The sequence below is a fragment of the Chelmon rostratus genome, chromosome 10, assembly GCF_017976325.1.
Source record: "Chelmon rostratus isolate fCheRos1 chromosome 10, fCheRos1.pri, whole genome shotgun sequence".
Taxonomy (NCBI): domain Eukaryota; kingdom Metazoa; phylum Chordata; class Actinopteri; order Chaetodontiformes; family Chaetodontidae; genus Chelmon; species Chelmon rostratus.
In genome coordinates this window covers 26,194,262-26,216,149 of record NC_055667.1, presented here as the reverse complement: position 1 = coordinate 26,216,149, position 21,888 = coordinate 26,194,262, and the positions used below count along the sequence as shown (strand labels likewise).

At 44.9% G+C, this 21,888-nt stretch overlaps 1 protein-coding gene across 1 annotated transcript; it reads right to left on the bottom strand.

The window, feature by feature from the left end:
• Positions 1-278: 278 nt before the first annotated feature.
• bcap31 (B cell receptor associated protein 31) lies at positions 279-19,725 on the bottom strand. The gene is made up of 8 exons (XM_041946447.1): positions 19,588-19,725; positions 17,936-18,035; positions 16,463-16,563; positions 13,956-14,100; positions 10,438-10,573; positions 5,258-5,384; positions 4,449-4,549; positions 279-2,622 (listed from the first exon to the last, which is right to left on the bottom strand). Exons 2-8 carry the CDS (start codon positions 18,025-18,027, stop codon positions 2,596-2,598), a joined length of 729 nt encoding a protein of 242 aa, XP_041802381.1. The 5' UTR covers positions 18,028-18,035; positions 19,588-19,725; the 3' UTR covers positions 279-2,595.
• Positions 19,726-21,888: the final 2,163 nt, after the last annotated feature.

Below are 21,888 nucleotides of genomic sequence, written 5' to 3'. Positions count from 1 at the left end.
CCTGTACACTCTGCAGATGGCGGTTTATTTCAGAGTCCAGATACAACCAACTCTTCCTCCCGCTCTCAAACAAACTGAAACACTTGTTTCACTGTTTAGCCATTAATGAGAGGATGTCCCCTTCCTGTCCGTTCGGCCATGATGTCCACACGACTGGCGACACGTTTACAGTCTGAAAGACACTTCTGTTAGAAACAGGTGCATAAATACAGAAATATTTGAATGAGGTTTGGTCTGCGTGCTGCAGAATAACCACAGAAGCGACGCCTGGTTTTTGTCCAATGTTTCTGCTCAATTTATTGGAGGTGAAAACTGAGACAGAACATTCTGACTGTCAGCTAATACAAACATATTTCTGTTTCATCATAAAGCATTAAAGCTGAAGATACACACAAGCTTTTTAGAGTGGATCCATCTGTTCTTCAACACACTAACGATGGAACCGAACAATTCAGAGAAACGAGCAGTGATCACATGATGAAACCTAAATACAAACCAATAATAAGCACCAGCAAACCGTATCAGACAGAAGTCAAATAAAAAGGATTTCAGTGAGTCCCTCTGAGGTTCTGTATTCTTCAGGTATAAGCTACAAACTGTGAAACATTATAGAAGCAAACAAAACCTAAAAAATGAAAAGTGTTGTCAGATCACGTGTCTTACACTTCTGTCACATCAGATCAGAACGTGGACAAAGCAAAAATACACAGAAACAGAAAAAAAAAAAAAACACAGATGGTCTGCAGTGAGAACTGTGTGGACTCAGCTGGTTAAACCAGATGTGCAACGAACATGTGACACAAACCAACCAATGACTGCAGTGACTCGGGAAACTGTTTCGTGTGATACGTTCGAGGATTTCTGGAAACATTTTCTCACTGGACATGATGTGAGAGTTTGAAATCTGGCCAATCAGGAGGGCGGACCCTCTGAACCGTCGAGGGGGGAATTCTCTACTCGCGTTCTTACGTTTGCTCTGATCCGAACACTGAGCCTCATATCAACCACAGCACCGACGAGAGCAGCCTGAAGGCACTTCCTGTTTCAGTGTGCTTTAGTAGCGACGCTCAGTCAGTTCATCAGAGCAGCTGATTGGCCCACAGGGAAAGTGTTTCCAGCCTCGCCGATCAGGAGCAAAGAAGAAGTTTATAAAAACTAAATTCTTACTGAGACACTTCAGAGCCTCCGGAGGGGAGACGGTGCTGGAAACTGTGTGTGTTTACATGTGAACATGTGATGAGACATGATGAGGAAATAATTTATCATGTGATCAGCAAAATGGGGTTTTGCTTCAGTCATCTGTTCCAGAGCAGAAAACCTTTTTTTAACAGTTTTAAATTCATGAAGTTTTGATAAGAGTCTGGTGGAAACTTCACATCACTTCTCACAATGAGAGAAACTACAGTTAGTGTCCAGACGACAGTCAGATGAATGATTCAAACCTGCTCAACATGTTTTAAGTGTTGTTGTTTACAGACTCCATCATGTAACTGAAACACATCTTTCCGAGTGAACTGAGAGGCCTTCAGACTGAGAGGTTTAGTCTCTGGGTAAGAACAGACCCGGTCAGCTGACGTCAGGACGCTGAGGGAACATCGGACGACTCAAACTTTACGTTTCACGTCATGAATCCGATGGTTTCAGACGGTCTGCAAACAGACGCAGCCACAACATCAGTGGGTTGTTCTTCACCAGAGAGGAAATCTCGGCGTCGAAGCCACAAAACAACAAGACATTAACGCTTTAACACAAAAAAAACAACCTTCAGCTGAGGAACCGAAACCACCAAAACTGTGACGAAAGGAAAGATGTCGCTCGAATGTGGACGAGCTGCTGTTCAAAGCAACAAACAGACGAAAGGAAGTGAAAACAGCGAACAAGCAGAACAAAAGTCTGGTGGTCTCGTCTTTAATCTTTTATTTGTCTGTGTGAGACCACAGTCTGAGCGTGTCCAACATGTCACCTGACAGTCAGGAACAGGGCGAATGAGTCGAATCAATAAGGGACCAAAGGAAAGAGACAGACAGGTTCTGATCTTTTGTTTGGTCCATTCATCCGTCAATCAAACTGCAGATTCTCATTGAAACCTGTCGGCTCACATCACTCATAACTGGAGGGAATCAATTCCAAAATGCAACGCAGTCGCTTTGGATAAATTTACAACCTGAAATTCACCAGCTGATTTCTGAAAAAGAGCCGTTTGGAGACTTTTTAACTCTGATTTGAATTTAGAGATCACTAGAGGAGGGCGGGCGTCTTTAAGACTGGAGGTCTGATTCTGGAGTGAAGCTCCTGCAGAAAACAGCAGAAGACGCGAGTGAAGTTCAGGCTGAGCAGCAGGAAACGGAATGATCAGAAAACAGAGAAGGAAACGTCTTCGCTGGTTCGTTTCTTCTGATGGAGCTCCGACAGTCAGAACCACAGGAAGTAGACCAATCACAGCCCTGCGATGTCAGCTAGTCCGAGAGAAAGGAAGTGACATCACAGCGCTGAGCAGGAGGGTGAGCCGGACGCAGGCGCTGAAGACCGTTTGTGGAGGCCAGGGAGGATGATGAAGATGAAGATGAGAGAAGCTGGAAACCGTCTTCATCCTTCTCAGTCTGATTTCTTGTCGCTGCTTGCCTGCAGACAGAGAGCAGGGCACAGTGTGAGCGCCTCCTACAGGCTACAGTGTTACATTACATCCAGTCTGCAGGGCCACAAAGATTAAAGTGACTGTGTAGAGGTTAACTTAAACATCACACTTTCAGAAATCTCATCCTATCAGGATCTGAAGCCGCTCTGTTACCGGGTGAAAAAAGGATCAGACCAATAAACTAAATGAAGCTACATTCTGGAGTGACAGTCAAACTAACCAATCACATTTCCATTAGCGGCGATCAATGACTCGGATTATCCCGATCAATAACGGTTCATTTCATCTCGTGTGGTGAATAATCGTGGACGACAAGCGACGTCCCGGCAGAAAGACGAGCGTGTCACAGTGTTTTTGCTTTCCCTCACAGAGTTTGAGACAAACGGACCAATGGGAGCACAGAGCTCCAGACGACCAATGCTGCGAGGGGATTCTTTCAACCTGGAACCAGATCCAACACAAAACCAGCTAACTGATCCCAGGCCTGTCCTCGTATCATGTGCAGGTACGTGTGTATTTCTTGGTATGTTATATAACTGTATCATCACCCTGAGTGTGTGTGTGTGTGTGTGTGTGTGTGTGTGTGTGTGTGTGTGTGTGTGGCAGAAAATAAAGCGGCGCAGCTGCTGTTACATTGATCACACACACACAGACACACACGAGCAGCTAAATATAACTGAAACAGAGCTGCAGGGTCCTCGTACACACTCACATGTTTGTGCTTCCCTCATAAGGACTCTCATTCATTCCTGAAAACAAACTTCTAATGAACCATTAAAACCACGTTTGAACCCTCAAACAGCCTTTTGAAGCCAACGTGTCCTCGCTCCCCAGCTCTAAAACGAAGCCAACAGCTCGTACAGCGACACACACACACACACACACACACACAGAGCAGCGATGGGTATGAGCGCTGCATTGATTACTGATCAGCTCGACACGCAGCTGATCGATGTGTTGGAAATGTTTTTTTTCCTGGAAATCGCCTCTGAGAGGTTGTTCTCTGTTTGACACATCAGATACCGTTTTGAATGGAAACAGCCTTCCTGTTGTTAGGCTAGCTGCTATCCTCAAATTCCTTCACAGTGCATCATTGTCAAAGCTGCAGGAGCGCCTGAAGGCTCACGCAACAGGTTTCCTGCCACACAGAAAACAAATTCCTGATGAGTGACAACAAGTCGAGTCTCCAAACCTTTAATACAGAAACAGATCGACAGCCAGGAAACAGCGCTGGAAAACATCAGAGAAAATCTTCTGTTCTTTCGACGGAGAGCTCACGAGCAGACGGCGCAGATGTGGATTTAATCTTCCCCTGTTTCACTTCATCTAATATTTGAGCCAATAAAGTCGATTTGATGACTCAATCTGGAAACAAGCATGACTGTTTCCTCACAGCTGTAAAGTAATAAACAGCCACGAAGAGTTTAGAGCGGCGAGCAGCTTTCACATCGAGGCCGTCGGCTCGCTCCATTCAGACGCTCTGCAGAGCTCTGCAGGTGTAAAACAACAGACAGGTGACGGTCCAGCTTGATTTTCAGATGTTCAGACGTCCAGGCTACAGAACCACCATGCGAACGCAACAAGAGCTGTGATTGGTCAGTTTGGACTGACAGGACATTCATGCCTGCTGAACTGAACTGATCACAGTAACATTACTGCTGGATGATACGGTCCAATACAACAGGAAGTCATTAAACGGGTTACATTAATCATTGCAGCACTAGAAACTAAGTAACCTCGTCCTTTTCTGACAGACGTCATTAGTGTGTGTGGTGTGTGTGTGCGTGCGTGCGTGCGTGCGTGCGTGTGTTACCAGCAGTTTGCTGTGCTCGTCCAGCAGTCTGTCGTACTCCACCGTCAGATTCTCAGCCTGTTTCTTCATTGCGCGAACGTCGCTGTCAGACTTCTGCAGAGCTGCAAAACATAAACCAGAGGAGGAAAATAAATGAATACATTTACACTTAACAAGTACTGGACTACAGTACTTGTACTTTAAAAAGTATTTCCATTTTATGCTACTTTATACTTCTACTCCACTACATGTCAGAGGGAAATAAACTTTTTGTCACTACATTTGTGTCACAGATGAGTCTCTTTTAGTTCTTCTGCTCGCTGGACTCTCCTCTACAAAATAATAATAAACTTTATTCATGCAGCACTTTTTAATTACAGCGACCAGCGAGCAATAACAGAAGGCTTTGTTTCAAAGAGATGTTTTTAGTGATTACAAAGATTTCACTGATTCTGTTCCAGTTCCAGATCTCCTGACCTGACTGTTAAACCAGGTCGCCTTTAGTCCTGATCCAAGACTTCAGTCCTGCCAGAGGATCTGAGGCTGAGGTTCATAGCAGAGCAACGATATAGCGATGTAACTGGGACCAGACCATGAAGGGTCTTGAAGGTGCTGAGCGGTAACCAGGTAACCAGCTTGCCGTTGGAATACTACGCCCTGGTTTCTGCCTACAGGTTCGACGTTAGCCGGCAGGGAGACGAGGAGTGTTTGTGAACTGGGACTTTGGTTCATTTAGCTGCAGAATGTTTTGGCTGGTCTGTCATGGAGGTGTTCAGCTCCTCCTCCTCCACCTCACCCCTCGCCTCTTTAGTTCTCCTTCACCTCCTTACCTTTCTTGGTGGTGTCCAGCTCCTCCTTCAGGGTCTTCACCTCCTCTTTCAGGGTCTTGTTCTCCTCCTGAGGTCCCACTCCCTTCTTCCCGGCCTCTGGCACCTCGACACCGGCGTCACGGAGTTTCTATTCAAACAGGAAAAAAAGGCAACGTGTCAACGTTTCGCTGATTCTCCGTCTTTAAGAACCACAACGTTTAACATCCACACAAACACTGAATGTGACTGTGACAGCAGACACGTCTCCAGTCTCAGGCTGCTGAAGCAGTGAGACTGTTAGTGGTGATGAAACATGAAGTCTGCTTGATGTCTGACATACAGGTGAATGAAGGCTGCAACTAATTGGCCAATTATCTCTCAGATTAACTTAGTGTTAACATAATGCACATAGTTAAATGCTTTTAGGATGCCTTGTTCCCTTTGCTGTGTGTCTGTTATATCCACCTTAACATCAGCACGCACTGCAGAACTACAACATGAAATGAAGAAAAGCTGCAGATGAGGAAGGAGGAGGAAGAAGTCATGAAGACGCTGAGATGAGCTGAAAAGAACTCTGTGAGGCTGAAGTTGGTTTCTGGTTGGTGATCAGTTTGTATCCGCCCACTCGGGACCAGCAGGTGTTCATACCAAACGCCTCCTTACCTCTCAGCCCTGACCTCAGAGTGACAGCTGCGCTCTGTGTCACTATTTAATACTGTAGCAACAGGGAATCCTGCTTTCTGATTGGCCGATTTACCTCTTCTACTGTATATGGACACTACAGACATACATGTTATAAATGAAAACACAGACAGACAGACAGGGAGGGAGACAGACAGGCGTTTCTTCTGCTTTTCTGGTGCTTCTGTTTATTTGTGCCTATTTAAAGTGAAGCGGTAACAGATTTTCTGTAGCTTCATGTTGGAGTTTCCGATGTTTCATAAGTTCAGGTTTTACTTTGTACAGCGTAGTTTTTTCTGTTTCCCTCATCTCATGTTATTTCTCACTTATTACCAACATCAGGGTGTGTGTGTGTGTGTGTGTGTGTGTGTGTGTGCAGGACAGACTGTAAATAAAGATGGACGACTCATCTCCACTTCCTCCCACTGTACAACAGTGGAGCCAGACAACACAGGTGCTGCATGTTGTGCTGATAATGGGTGGAGCTACGTATCAAGGTCCCGCCCACACACCCACCTGCCTTCAGAAAAACGTGAACATACATCAGCGTGGTGCGAACTACCTACAATGACAGAATGGACACAATGGTCCATGTCCAATCTGCTAACATGGAGGGGTCGGGGGTTTACGAGCTATACCGCAGCCAGCCTCCAGGGGGGTGGTGACATGCTGACAGGCCGTCATGTCGTCCATCTTTACGGTTGGCAGCGTTTGGTATTTACACCCATCTACATCGATGTCACTGTGACTACAGACATTTGATATTCTGGCTTCAATGCGAGTCGAATGAATCCAGCTCGTTCGGCTCCTCTGACCTGCTCGCAGTTACCTGACGAGGCAGCGGGCCAGGCTTTAAGCTCTGCACTCAGCTGTTTCAGAGCAGTCAGCATCCTGTGAGGAACTAGTGGCGGCTACAGGCGTGGTTCAGGTGTGACGACAGCGAGAGAAGCGCCAACAATGGCGGCTTCTAAAGAGGTTAGCGTAGATGCTGCTGAAGCATCAGCTCCATCGGAAGGGGAGAGGATTGTTCAGTGAAGGAAGAGCAAAGAACACTGAAGGAGAAGATGTTTGCATTCCTCTTCCAACTGGCTTCACCGTGAGTTTCACTCTTCGCTGATCTGATTGGTTGAAGTTATTTGGCGGTAGACAGGTAGTTCATCCAATCATGTCAGTTTCCTGGACGGTTCTGTGTCACCTGCAGTCAGGTTAAGCTCACTAAATCTGAACTGGTTTTATTGTCTATAAGGTGTGTTCCTCTTTATCGTGAGTATTAACTTGATTATTTAATGGAAATTAAAGTAAAAAAAGACGAGAGATCTTGATGTGGTCTCTCATCCAAATGACATCAACGTTTTCCTGAAGCTGACGGTGCTGAAGCATCCATGTTTGGGTCTCACCTGGAAACCAAGCATCACCTCATTATCACGTTCAAAATATAGGTTTGAGGTCGAACTTTAAAGAACTGAAAAATAAAAGTCCAGGTTTTGTCAAATGATCAATATTCACCTTGAGTCAAGTCACTAAACCACGTTCAAATACTAGAAAATTAAAGACTGATGAGACTGAAGCGGTGGAGCTTCCTTCAGCTGCTGAAGAGTCATCACGGTCGTCAGAGTGACGGAGAGAAACAGGTGCTGAGCTTCAGACCTTTAACTGAGGAGGCTTGGCCATAAAACCTGATTTTACTGCTCTGAACCGAATCCAGCAGCACGAGGTCTCAAGTTCAGAAAGGCCACGAGGATCCTCATTGAACACCGCTTCACAAATAATCTGAGAGCTCAGTCAACACGACGCCAGTCAGGAAAACAAAAACAAACCGCACGAGCAGCAAACAGCGAACCTTCAAGAAACTATTCAAACTCTTCCAAATGCTTTAACTAGACGTTAAAGTTCAGTGCAGCAGCACGACCCCTGTGACTGTCCTACGATTACACATGAGCTCCTGAAGTCCACAACCGTCACTAATAAATCTGCTGTGTTCTGTGGTTCAGTCCACAGCTGTCTGTTCACTACCACTCATCTATGAAACAGCTTCAGCTCACTGATCTGTTGCTCCTCCACAGAGTGAACACTGATCACGGCTGCTGTGAACATCTTTCACTACAGACTGTGGAAGCAAAGTGGTGCTGCAACGATGAATGACATCAGCATCCACCCACACGCTCATCCATCATGTCTGCAGCTTCTCCAGCGTCTCACATTTTCTACCTTTTCTTTGTATGTAGAGCACCACTTTTGTGGAGTTCATTTTTTCTATGCAGCTTTCTCCGTATTACATCTGTTTGCTGGTTCAAAAGTGTGACGCAGATGCTGAGGAAGACTTCTGAGGAAGGATCGTGCTGTTGGCTTTACCAGTAACACGTCTGACAACACGTGAACGAGCATGTACGCACACGCACACATCGAATCGTGACACCTTCAGTAACTGCCTGAAGTGAAATTACACCATCCTGTCAAAAATAGAGAGCACTATCAGAGCGTCACGTGTGTTCCTGCAGGACTGCGGCAGCGCCACATTACTGACCTTCGCGGCTCCAGACAGATCACACACACACAGAGAAGCCGATTATTCTCAGAATATGGAAAATAAACTCCTAAAATAAAATCTGAATGGCTAACAAACGAAATGCTTAGTGAGAGATTGTGCTGAGCTACAGAAGCTGGTGGACCAGAGGCTAGACAGGAAGTGATGTCACGACATGAGCTCCGCTGCACGCTGACTGACGACCGTTACAAACATGACTCAGGCTTGCATAAACACAGGACGACCGCACATTTAATTAGTAGGGAAGAAAGGTGGAGTGTGATGATAAGGGCGTAGTCAGGAGTGTGACGAATGAAAGTATGTGTGTGAGTGTTGATACACACCCAAACCAAACTAGAAAACACATTTCCCACACGCACGCACGCACGCGCACACACACACACACTTTTAAAAAACAACACACAGAATAAAACGGATTTCAGAAGGGCCTGAAAATGCTCTGAGCTGCAGAACAGCTGACAGTCAAATCACGACCCTGCTGTTCTCACAAGGCCTGTGAACATGTGCTGCAAACACTGAACACACAGGAAGAGGTGGGGGGGAGCAGTCGTGACAGCGGTGAAGAGGCTGTAGCAGTAGTAGTAGTAGTAATATTAGCATTCAGTGATAATACAACCAGTTTTAAATGCATTACTGCCAACACCAGGATGAAGTATCTCACTTCATTAACACGATGCACTTATCTGTGGGGGTGTCCATCAAGACTTAGCATGTTTGTAAAATACGAGGAGGAGAACTAACGTAAAATGAAGTCATCAGTGGTAATAAATGGGTGAAAAGCACACTGAAACTTCTGATCGGAGTCTGTTCCTCAACATCATGTGAGGAACATTCCTGATATCTGACTCTGTGGAGGGTGGGATCAAACTGTGGTGGTGTGTCACAGATGGCTGTGAGAGGAGACAGCTGCTGAAACCTGCAAAAGCTGCAGAAGCTTCCCGACGGTGTGGAAACGGTTTCAGCGTCAAACAAACAAACTATATTAACTACTCGACTTTCAATCATTAACAGGAACTCGTGTTGCTGCCAGAACTTCCTGAAACACAAAACACGTAGACATTTATCTGGAGATCATGAATCAACTGTGTGCGTGCATGTGCGTGTGTGTGTGTGTGTGCATGCATTTGTCACATGCAGATGAAGCAATTTCTTCTTTTAGCAACTAGGACTTGGTGATCTCTTCACAAACCCAGGTCAGATTACCACAGAGCAGATATATGGGTGTGTGTGAGACAGAGAGTGTGTGTGTGTGTGTGTGTGTGTGTGTGTGTGTGCGTGTGCATGTGCATGTCCACATTGTGAATGAGCTACACAGACTGTGTGTGTTATGTGTATGAATATTTTCAGTGTTTATGTGGGCTCAGCTCTGCAGCTGTACAGTGCTGCCCCCCACTGTTGAGTTGGAGACATAGCAGCGTTGTTGACTGTCACACATTGAGGACATGTGCACGCCTGAAAAGGCATTTTCAAGTTTTTTTTTGTTTCATCTTGTCGAAGGTGACGCTTTCTACAGACAAAATGTCATAAGAATGTATTTTTTTATCTTAGAGAATAAGATGAAATGCTAAACTTATTAGCAAACAGTTGCTTATTTCCACATCCAGCAGCTACAGAGCAACATAATTGATGTGTTGATGAATGTCAGTCAAGTATTCTCTCTCTTTTAGCTCTGTTTTTGGTCTCCTCCAGCTCCGGAGGGAAATATCTGGCAGTTAAACTGCTAAATGATCCGCTATGTTCACCAGCTGGTCTCTAACTGTGTCTGTCTGCTCAGCAGGGGGTGTTCAGTGGCTTTTAACAGCTTCTTCTCTGAAAACGACACGAACAGACAGAGACATAAACAACAAGCTGAAAGTTACTACAAAACTCTGAGGGCAGCTGCAGTCAGCTGGTAACTGCGTTCACATTATAAAATGCAAGTTAAATAGCCACTTTAGGGTTAAATATTTCTTCTTAGTGTGTGTGTGTGCGTCACCTCTTGCAGCAGCTCATTTTCCTCCATGTATTTCTTGGCAGCGGTGCTGGCGCCCTCCGCCTGTTTCTTGAAGGCTTCGTTGGAGGCCATGAGTGAGGCCTGCTGGGAGAGCAGAGTGGCAAGACGACGCAGCAACCTACACAGACACACACAGGCACACACAGACACACACAGACACACACAGACACACACAGAGTCAGTGAGGTCACAAAGACTGAAGCCTCATCTGTGCACAACCACAACACCCGAGGACTCAGCTGCTCGCTGCAACCCAGGTGAGACAGCAGAGGCACCAGAAACCAGAGCCAGTCTGTAAGTTAAATTGCACACTAGCACACACGTGCAAACCAATCCGAGACCATCTCCCAGTTGGTGTGCCGTATGATTGAGACCACTGAAGTGATGAAGTGAGCTTTTTGTTTCTGCTGTGTTTGAATCAAGTGTGTTAACGACGATAAAATGACCATTTCTGTGAATGGAGTCTGGTGGCTAGCAGCTGTTCCTGCTTAAACAAAAGGATCAAACGCTTTAACATCAATGTCGATCTCTGTAGGGATCTTTTCTATAATGTTGTCAGACGACAATCTGAGTTGTCAGCGGCAAAACAAGTAGTTTTACTTGGACGGACACCTGGAGGAATTACACTGCAGCCTGTTTGGTGGCTGCCGGCTGCACCGCTCTGACTCAGTACTGGTAAAACTTTGACCTAATTTGACTGGAATAGTTTGGGACACTGAAATCTTCCATGACACCACTGGCACTAATTTTTCCAAACAGAAACCCTCATGAGATGCAGTCCAGTGTGCTGCTACTTAACCAAAACTGACATCTCTAGTTTGAACCCCTGAGCCTGTGGAAACTGGACGACCTGCTCCAACAGGAGGAGTCACTGCTGATTTTTATTATCTACAGTGATAATACACAGCTGGAGTCAATCTGACAGGAAGAGCGAAGTGAGAGCAACAACATCAAAACACCATCTGAGCCCTGTTAGCCATGAATATAATGTGTGTGCAGTTCATCCATATAGCCAGAAACAAACAAACCAAATGCAGATGTTTCCACTGAATGTTTCAGTTAAAGCATTAACATCCTGCCTTGAAAGGGAGTTCACTGTTCAACTGGCTCGTGTTGACACAGAACATCGGCTACAGCGACAGCTGCATTAGATCTATGGGAGAGACACCAGTGGAAGAAACTGGACTGTGATGCTTGTGCATTAGTGAGATATACATTAAAACAGCAAAGCAACTCTTCCTCAGCTGGCCGAGGACGTGACAGCAGGATGATCAGACTGTCCGCAGGAACAGCCCATCATCGATCACACAGAGAGGGCCCTCATTACAAACAATCCACAGCTCACCGTTCAGGGGTGTGAAAACCATCGGCACTGGTTTACACAGATGTGGAAAACAGTGATCTGGTCACACCAGTCATCCTTCACCATAAGGTGAGTCAGTGCGTGTGTGGCGTACAGAATGGTGTAGGCCTGAAAGCTTGACCTCACAGTGAGGTCTGGTGGGCTGTTCTGCTGAGGGGGCATTTTGCTGCCATGGTCTGGGTCTACTTGTCCCTTTAGAGGGAAGGGTCACTCCAAGTCAATACAGAGTTGTTCTGAGAGATCACCTTTAATCTACAATGAAACATCTCTATCCTGATGGGAGTGGTCTCTTCCAGGAAGACGGTGCCTCCGTCCACGGGACATGAGGGCTCACTGGACGCTTTGATGAGTGTGAAAGCAGTGTGGATCAGATGCTGTGGCCTTCACAGTCACCAGATCTCAAGCACCTATAAGACCGATGTGTCAGACAGCGCTCTCCACCACAAACATCAAAACACCAAATGAGGGAAGATCATGGTGTCCATCCGTCCAGACAGAATCAAAGCTCTGACACGTTCTGGCCCGACACCTTCCTCACACTCTTCATGCTGTTTTTCCTTTAAGTTGTCACCTATTGGTATATATGTACCCTGTTACCCCTGACATTTCCCAGCTGAGGTGTGTGTGCTGTACGTGTTGTGCACGCTGTGCGTGGCGCTGACAGGCTGTGATGTAATGGTGACTCACAGCAGGGGTGGGTGGGGCTGTAAGGGGAGAACTGCAGGGGCAGAAATAAAGGATAACTGCCTCCATTCCTCAGGTCTCCAGACACTGAGAGAGAGTTATTTATACACATTTTTTTCAGGTATTCATCAAACAAACTGTTGGACACATTAAAACGTTGGCCTGATGAAGGAACTGGATGAAAAGTCAGAGGATCACCAGGAAGAAGATTTATCAGACTGCTGATCTGAAAGCTGAAATAAATTCTTCTGCAAACTTCACAGCTGAAAATTTAAACCGTTTCCATCGCTGATCTAAGGTTCAGCGTTTTGCTTGGACGCTTCAGAGACGTCAGCATGCAGGAGACGATGCTTTCAGTTCTAAATATGGCCATCAGTTAATTCACAAGCTTGAAATAATCTGATCAGCTGCTGGCGCTTCAGCCTTTCCATATTTTCTTCTGAGTCACAGTGCCAGATCACAGCGGACTGTCTGTGGAGGGCTCGGTCTAAACGCTGGAGCACTTCCTCCTGGATTCTGTGTTACAGCAGCTGCGGCATCACATGTTGCAGCGCTGCGGTGAGTCACCGAGCAGCTGCTGCAGACACCAAACAGAGACAAACACTGACCAGACTGAGCCGACGCCGCAGCTGCCCCCTACAGGCAGACTGAGCCGACGCCGCAGCTGCCCCCTACAGGCAGCACGCAGGCTCCACATGGTGGGTTTGTTAAGATTCAGACAGAACAATTATGCAGAGACCCGGATTAGTCAAAGTCAGATGGCTCAAGTATCCAATTCATTCATTCCAATAACAGAAACTCTAGAACTCTAATGAATGACTCTTTTTGTTTCTGTTTAACGCAGTGGTACTTGCTGTCGTACTTGAAACTACATTGCTAGCATTACATCACAGTAAACTTAATATCTGCTGGTTGCAGAAACGTCACATCGAGATAATTTCAGTCTAACGAGATACAACAAGAAGTAACTGCCCAATTAATCGATAAAGAAATCTGTGAGTTGCTGCCCTACTTATCATATCATATTTTGTTTCATATACATGTAAACAAAACTTCACTGTAAATGAAACGGAAGCAGCAGCTTGTTTAAAGTGGCGTTCAGATGCTGTTGAGCTTTCAGAGAGTTTTTCTTTGTTTGATAATCAGTAACTTCTCAGCCCGACAACAAGCTTTCCTCCAATAACAACACGCCATGTCACAGACCTCTAAAGCCAACCACACTTAATTCATGTTTGACCCTTCCTGCGGGTTCAGCCAACCACGGCCCAAGACAGATTCACACCTCTGAACACTGTCCAATCAGGATCAGGCAGGAGGATTAACACTGTACAGTGACTGGTGTGTGTGTGTGTTCTCATTGACAAACACACAGCTGCTCATTCTTTCCATCCTACTGTAAAATTCCTCTGCATTTAGATCCGTGTGTGTGTGTGTGTGTGTGTGTGTGTCTCACAGGCAGAGCAGCAGGGCGAAGCCAGCGATGTATTCATTCCTCTGAGCTCTGAACAGTTTCATGTGGATGTGTTCGATGGCCGTGGGGTTGTTGGTCAGATCCACCTTCTCCGTCACGCTGTACTTCCTCACCTCGCGAACAGCATCTGCACACAAAAGATAAAACATCACGTCACCGTCCGAGTTCACAAAACAAGTGTGAGCAGTTTCCAGTTGTAGTTGATGGTCAAACAGTTTTCATGCTACACAAAACACACACTGACACAATCCACGTCAGTGTCTGTTTGTTTACAGCTGAACAGAAAAGTTCAACTGGACACGTTCTTCACTGTGTGCTTGTGTCTGATCACACACACACACACACACACACACACACACACACACACACACACACACACACACACACACACACACACACACACACACACACACACACACACACACACACACACACACACACACACACACACACACACACACACACACACGACAGGAGCACCACTTTCTGTCCCACAATGCAACGCTCTGCATTTTCAGCAAAATTCTAAATGTTGCAAAAAAGAAAAAAAAACTAAGAAAATGCAAATGAGGCCAGTTTTCATGTACTGGTTAGAGGTGAATAATCGAGGCTATGCAAAGTGTAGTTTCATCAGAAGTCAGAAGTCGGCAGTATGAGCTACGTTACGCACGGCTACAACAAACGAAGCAGAAGAAGAAGAATGTTAAAAAAACCTGAAACAGCACGAGTCGCCTTAAAACACCTGAGAGAAAAATGGAGAGACGTCTGCAGGAAGTCGTTTGTTGTTTGCAGTCTGTAATTGTTCTTTCATGTCAGCTAGTTTGGTCACGTTTTACGCCATCCAGCTAAGAAAGCGTTCAGTTATTTAAGACAACACAGACTCTCACCAAACGGCGTCTGGGTTCCACAGTGAAAGGCCACAGAACCAGACTCTGAATGAAAGACTAACACAGGTCCACTTCACCAATGAAGCAGCCGAACACGTGACGGATGGGTGAAGAACCCGCCCATCACGACAGGGAACCCGACCTGAGTAAGACCTCCTCGCCATCGCACTACAGCATGGGCCATCATCAGCCATCAGGAAAAACAACAAGACAAACAGAGGCAGGACAGATCAGGTTGAAGGTATCAGGGGCCTTTTCCAACACTAAGACACCCCCTGCCAACCTCATCATCCAGGAGAGGAAGGCTGCGACGTCACCACAAGGACCAACACATCATCATCATCCTACCGGTGATGAAGGACGGTGTACGGCGGTCCTAAACACAGCGCGCCACCCTGCCAGGGCCACCACAGTACCGACGACACTAACACATATGAAACACTGAAACAAGGTCCAACCAGTGGACACAAGAACAGCTCAGTCGTGAACAGTGTCATCTAGTGTATCCTGGAGAAGCCAGAGAGAAGATTCTCCTGTTTGCGAGCGTCACATCAACAGCGAACTGAAGGCAGAGAGTTGTTACAGAGTTGGTGGTGTGAGGGTCCTCTTGTACAGTGTTTCAAACAGCTTGGCCACTGCAATAAAAATGAACTTAAACAGACACTTCTGGGTGCAGCCATGCACCGAAAATAAATGGGAAATGTAATTTATATACTTGATCAGATTTTGAATGTTTCTGTTGTAAAGGAACAGTGGATTCATATTAAACTGTCGAACTAATGGTATGAAATAAAAGTATTCCAAAAACTATATGCTTTATATGTTATGTATGTTATACTCTGTATGTGTATGACAAACACATGATTACAGGTTAATTTAAGAACAAACCTAACTGAGAAAAATACCATCTGTGTGTTTTCTCCGTTTTGTGATTGATCAAGTTTTATCAGGGCATTGGCTTTAACTAGCCTTAGCTTTACGATACGCTTCACTGATTCTGAAATTAGAGCGTGTAATTGTGTGTTTCTCTGCTTTTTTAAAGGCTCATCCCAGAGAGAAATCAGACGGCGTCTCTTCCTGGAATTCCTCATGTGAGCTACACAAGGCGCACCATTGGCTGGTTTACTGGCCCCATCGCAGACGTTGCCTCAGCGTGTGTCATACATCATAACACTGACCCAATTAATCAACGATGGAATTCATTGCCAACTATGTTTAGTGATGAGGAGGCTGTAACCTTCCTCACGTAACAGAAATTTTCATAATTTCAGCTCTCTGAATGACGTCATCTCGTTGTCTCTTCTTCTGTGGTGGTTTAATGGCACTGACGGGAGGATCAGCCCCACCAGCTGTTTATCTACAACAAATAGCGAATCACACTCACACAGGGAGTGTTCGTTCATGTTTTACACATTTTCAGTAAATTCACATAAAGTTTGCGATGCATTTGGATGGAAGCCCGGCTAGTGACGAGTGAAGGAGATGTTGTGTTTTCCTGCTGCATCACTGATGTAAACGAACCTTTAACAGGGATTTAAAAAAAAAACAACCAAAAAACGCACAAATTTATTCTGAGACAAAGAAAACTACTGAGACACGTACCGATGAGCAGGAAGACGAGGATGGCGATGGCAACCATGAATGAAGTGTTTCCATAGAGAGCGATTGTTTGGATGATTCGAGATTTGAAGATCTTATTCCACCTGGAGGGTCAAACACACAATCACATGACACTGCAGTAGAAAGCAGATACTAACAGCACAATAAAATACAGTAGACGCACACAGTATGGGTTAGATTACGCCTGTACAGACAGACATGACAAACCTGGAGCGCTGGCTCCATCTGGTGTCCAATCAGAACACACAGGAGCAAAATATCTGACAACAGGATTACTGTTCAGTTACCTCATTTCAAAGTTACAGAAATCAGGAGACAACAAACCAGTAAGTGTTTAAATGTGGAATAACAGGAAATCAAACGCACTGCATGTGTAATATATACACCGAGTACTTTTACTTTGATTCTGGGAAATAAACTCCTGGCATTTAGTTCATCCTTCAGGATGTTTGAACACGTTGGATCCAGTTCTTTACAACAAACTTTTATTTTGTGTTTTCACACTTTTGATCTCTACCGAATTCAAAAAGAAGAATTAAAGAAATTCTGTTTCATGCCCTGAAGTAAACTCCGTGTTGTTCTGTCTGCCTGTCACTTTACACTGAAACACTGACTCTGCAGCAGCTTGTGGTTAAAAAGGTCAGATTTTATACGAGGAGATATTTTACATTTTTATTGAACGGCTCAGTCCTGCTTGTCTATTTTTGTCATGAACGTCGCTCAGAGTTTCTGCTCAGTACACTGTGATAAAAACAGTCTTCAGTGAAGTCTCTGTTCTGAGTATTGAGGTAATGAGAGCTGCTCAGTTCTCAGTCAGGAGGTCTGATGGGTTTTAATTTGATCACACAGACACAGAGTTGCTGTGTGTCAGAGAACACACTGAACCCTGCTTCATACTTCTTCAGCTGAACTGTCTGACTTTCGGCCAAGGCTTCCTCTCATGGATCCAACACCACGTTGACGTGATACTTAGCGACGGATGGATGAAACCATATGAAGCTTCATAATGAAGCTTCAACCGCATCAAGACCAGAGACGTCCGGTGGCTGGAGCTGAAGCTCTACAACACCTCTCTGATTTTCAGTTTTACTCGCATGGGAGAGTCCAAGAAGTTTGTGTGCGATTACATCAGAGACACTTTTGTTCAGAAAAGCTGCATTAAATGTAGACTTTACTGTTCAAAATGTTACAGGAAAAATAGTTGCATTGTCCAAAAAAACCCAGATATAAAATATTTTTGCAGACCTGAAATATTAATGTACTTCAGTTTAGGTGTTTTTAACTTCATGTTCGATTCTTACGCAACATTTCATATTAGTCACGATGTGGCGTGATTGGCAGCAGTGGAAAACATTCACAAGTACATTTACACAAGTACAGACACCTGTACTTTACTTGTGTATTTAGACAGGTGTGCAGATTGACAGGCGTGCACAGGCACAGGTGAGTACGGACCTCTTAGGTGAGATGAAGGGGATGCACAGCAGCAGGACAAAGAAGACCTCAGCATACAGGAAGGTGGCCACTGCCGTCCACTGCAGACTCATCCTGACTCCTGAACAGGAACCACAAAGTGGGTTAGACCAGGTGAGCTGAACAGAACCAGCAGTCCAGCTGTCATCAACGTACATGTCATATCATCATTATTGTTCTTTCATTTACTACATTTATCTGACAGTGTTAGTTACTAGCTATAAACACCTCACGTGTTGCCTGTGAATATTCTCATTCATCCAGGTCACTGGAAGCTTTAGGGCATTCAATCGTTCGCAACTGGACCTCGTCAGTTTGTCTTGAAGACGTTTCGCCTCTCATCCGAGCAGGCTTCATCAGTTCATGCGCACCAGACGAGATAGGACAGCTCTAGTCCCTAAAGCTAGAGAAGTCCCTAGACATGTTTTACACATAAAACAAAACTAAATGACTTAACAGTTTATACAAGTACAGCTAAAACCATTAGTCAATCAATCAATTAGGTGATTCACACAGAAAATGTATTATTTTGCAAGTCATTTTGCCTGTAAAAACATTTGCTGTTTCAGCTTCTCAGATGTTTGATTTGCTGCTTTTTCTTTCAATGATTTGACTGTATTTGTAATAATGTGGAGTTTTGGGCTGTTGGTTCGACTAAACACACGTTGTGAAGGTGTCGCTTTGGGCTCATCGTCACATTTCTCACTGTTTTCACAACCCGAACGGTCGATCGATTAATGGAAGAAGAATCATTAGCTGCAGTACGATACAAAATAGTTGAAAATGAGCTCCACCTCAGCCAACTACAAGAGTTAATCAGCAGATCTGAATACCTGCCTCCTCCACCCATTGCTGGGCTGACCTTTAAGTGTTTCTAATATTCTGACCCATTGGTCACGAGTATGTGAACATGTGTCTGACCTGACTCACAGTGCCTTTTAGCCTCTGCGGATGATGAAATGCTCATCAGTGAAGCCTCAGTGCTAACTGATCTGGGGTCAGTGTGTGAGGAGGTGTGGCAGCTCAGAGCAGCTGTGTCATGCACTACAGCTCTGCAAACATTGCGGTGAAGAAACACGCTGAAACTGGATTAGCCCGTTTATTTTACTTTAAAACACTAATAAAACGTAAACCAGTCCGCTGTTCTCCATCTGTGTTGGTTCGGGATAAAGACAGACAGAAAGACACACCCAGGCCAAGTGAGACATACAAGAAGCTTGTCTCGCTTTTCTGTCTTTGTGCACCAACAGTAAACATATAGATTCACTACTTACGACCACAGAGGTAACCTGAAGGAACTGATGAAAAACACGTTAACCCTCCAGTAAACATGCTAACTTGTCATCCCCGTATACTTCCCGAACTACAATTAGCCAGCTAGCTTGTATGCTCTCTCCACTTGCTAAAAAACTTGCTTGTTTCGGGTTCGACATTTTTGTTTAAAATAAACTGTGTCTCCCGTAGGTCGAACTGTCCGACTTATATTTAGTGTTAAAATGTGTCGCAGCTGCTTGCTAATAAGGACATGCTGATTAGTAGACTAACAAACTAGTTAGCGTTAGCAAACTAAAATAGTTAGTAGATGTTAGCATCAGGTGTCCCTGCTAAGACATTAATCGTCAGGTCAGACTCACCTCAGAAAATCCCGCAGACGCAAAACTAGAGAAACTCAGTCCACACGCTGCTGTTGGGCTTTAAAGAAGAGATTCTGCTCTGTCAGGTCAGTTAGCCTGTTAGCCTAGCTTCCTATTGTAAACACTTCCGGCTTCCGGCGTTTAATGCCAGCTCATCCCGACCTCCACACGTGATTGGATACACCGAAACAGATGGGCGGAGTCCAGATGTGGCAGTTCATTACATCACTGTACGATATATTCATAAATTTATTGGCATGAACATAATGCCAAAGTACAATATGAATAAACATACAAATATATGTATGTGTATGTGTGTGTGGATGTATTTGTATTCGAAAGATTGATCTGGATGCAGCCTCGTAGAGAGCACAGCACGCCCACTTCACCACACAGTACACCCCCTTCGAGGTCCTCTCCTGATGGGACCAAGCTGTTTTGGTGCATAAACCAAACCAGTTGGTAGGTGAACCGTATGGTAGCCGTGTCCTGTAGCGACAGTGTCCGACCTGGCTTTGGTATATTCGTCCTTTACACAGTTCATTGTCCTGACCAGCAGAGGGAGACACTGTCTGCTAAACTGTGGAGGCAGAGCCAGGAGAAGAAAAAAAATACAACTCACTCTGACTGTTTATCCATGAACCAAAACAACAGTCTCTCTCTCTCTCTCTCTCTCTGAGTTGTCACAGAGACGGTTGACCTTAGTATGGAACTTTGGTCATGTGATAACTGGTGGTTGTGTGGATCATTCAACATTCAACGTAGTACACTCCATCTGCTGATGAAGACCCTGAAGTGGTTGAAAGCTGAGGTAAAAACCTGTGTGTGGACCTTGAATTAAGGCCAGATCATTTTTAAAATTCTTTCTTTGCACAATCAGTTTGTTTCCGTGTGCTCTAGTATCCAGCTTATGATCAGGTTTTTGGATCCGCTTCTGTGTTGTGCATGTAAACATCATATCCTGTTTCAGAAACCTGGAGCCCTCTAGCAGAAACCAGGATTTTGTGCCCTGTAAACATCTGATCCTGGTTTCTGATCATTCTGTGTTGGTACATGACGAATAACCAGTTTTTTAATGTTCCAAACTCCATATCCTGAATATGATCAAAACCAGGACACAACTCAAAACCAGGACCCTCATGTGTGTAAATGCAGTCATACCTGCACATGGAAACTACAGTGTTATAGCTGTGGTTACAGTTAATAATAAGGTAAATGCTGATTACAGGCCTGTGATGGGATGAACTCCAGTCTCCTGCATGAAAGTCAGACTTTCTGTGTGTCCATCCTCCTGACCGCCACACCCTGACTTTACACCTGTCACCATACATGGCACACTACCTGTGTGGGCACTGGTCGTTGGACAGGACATGGTTTGTATTTCCAAGGACCAAAAATGACCTTTCATCAGAAGCGACAAGTTCAGAGATCATTTTAGATTCAAATTTAGAATATCAGTGTGGAATCGTTCCATATTCTTCTCATCATCATCAAATCCCACGTTCAGACTCAAACCAACAAAACATTCATCAGTCTCTCAGTGCTGTCTGACTTCCTGTCTGTGGCTCGAAGCTCATTGGTTCCTGCTGAAGACGTAAATCTTTAAAAACTCCTCACAAAAGTTTCATGTTGAAAAGGTTCAGTTATTTCCTAAAACAGCTGCTCACTGTAGGTTCTGTCAAAAAGGAGGAAATAGTCTATTTGTTATGGACTATTTTCAGTAGTCCACATTTGGTGCTGTAGTGAGTGTTTGTGATAGCAGGACGGTGTGTGTGTGTGTGTGTGTGCTCTATTAGCCTGTGATTCACAGACCTGTTAGCAGTTAGCAGATAGCATTCACTGCTGGTTTTACTCTGCACACAAGAATCGAACATGGACAGAGTTATTCTTTAAATATACACACTGCAATACCAGTGAGGAGCTGCTGGGGGCCCCAGAGAGGAAAATCAATACACATTAACTCTCTCTCCAGACAGCACAAGACCCTATAAAGATACCACACACACACACATACACACATACACACACACACACACGCACGCACAGTGTTCTCTCTGCTTCATAAAAACGTCAACGCTCATAAAGACTTTTTATCTGCCTGTCTGTCTGTTTTTATGTTTTCTTCACTCCTCTTCTTCTTTCCTCACTCTATTTTCACCCAACCCCCCCCTCCCCTCCCCCTCCCTGTTATCCTAAATCACACATTAAACCTCGTTAAAAGGTTTCCTCTGGTCGCCGGGCGGAGCGGAGTCAGACGGAGGCAGTGAGACATATGATTGGCTGATGGTGTTTTCTGTGGGG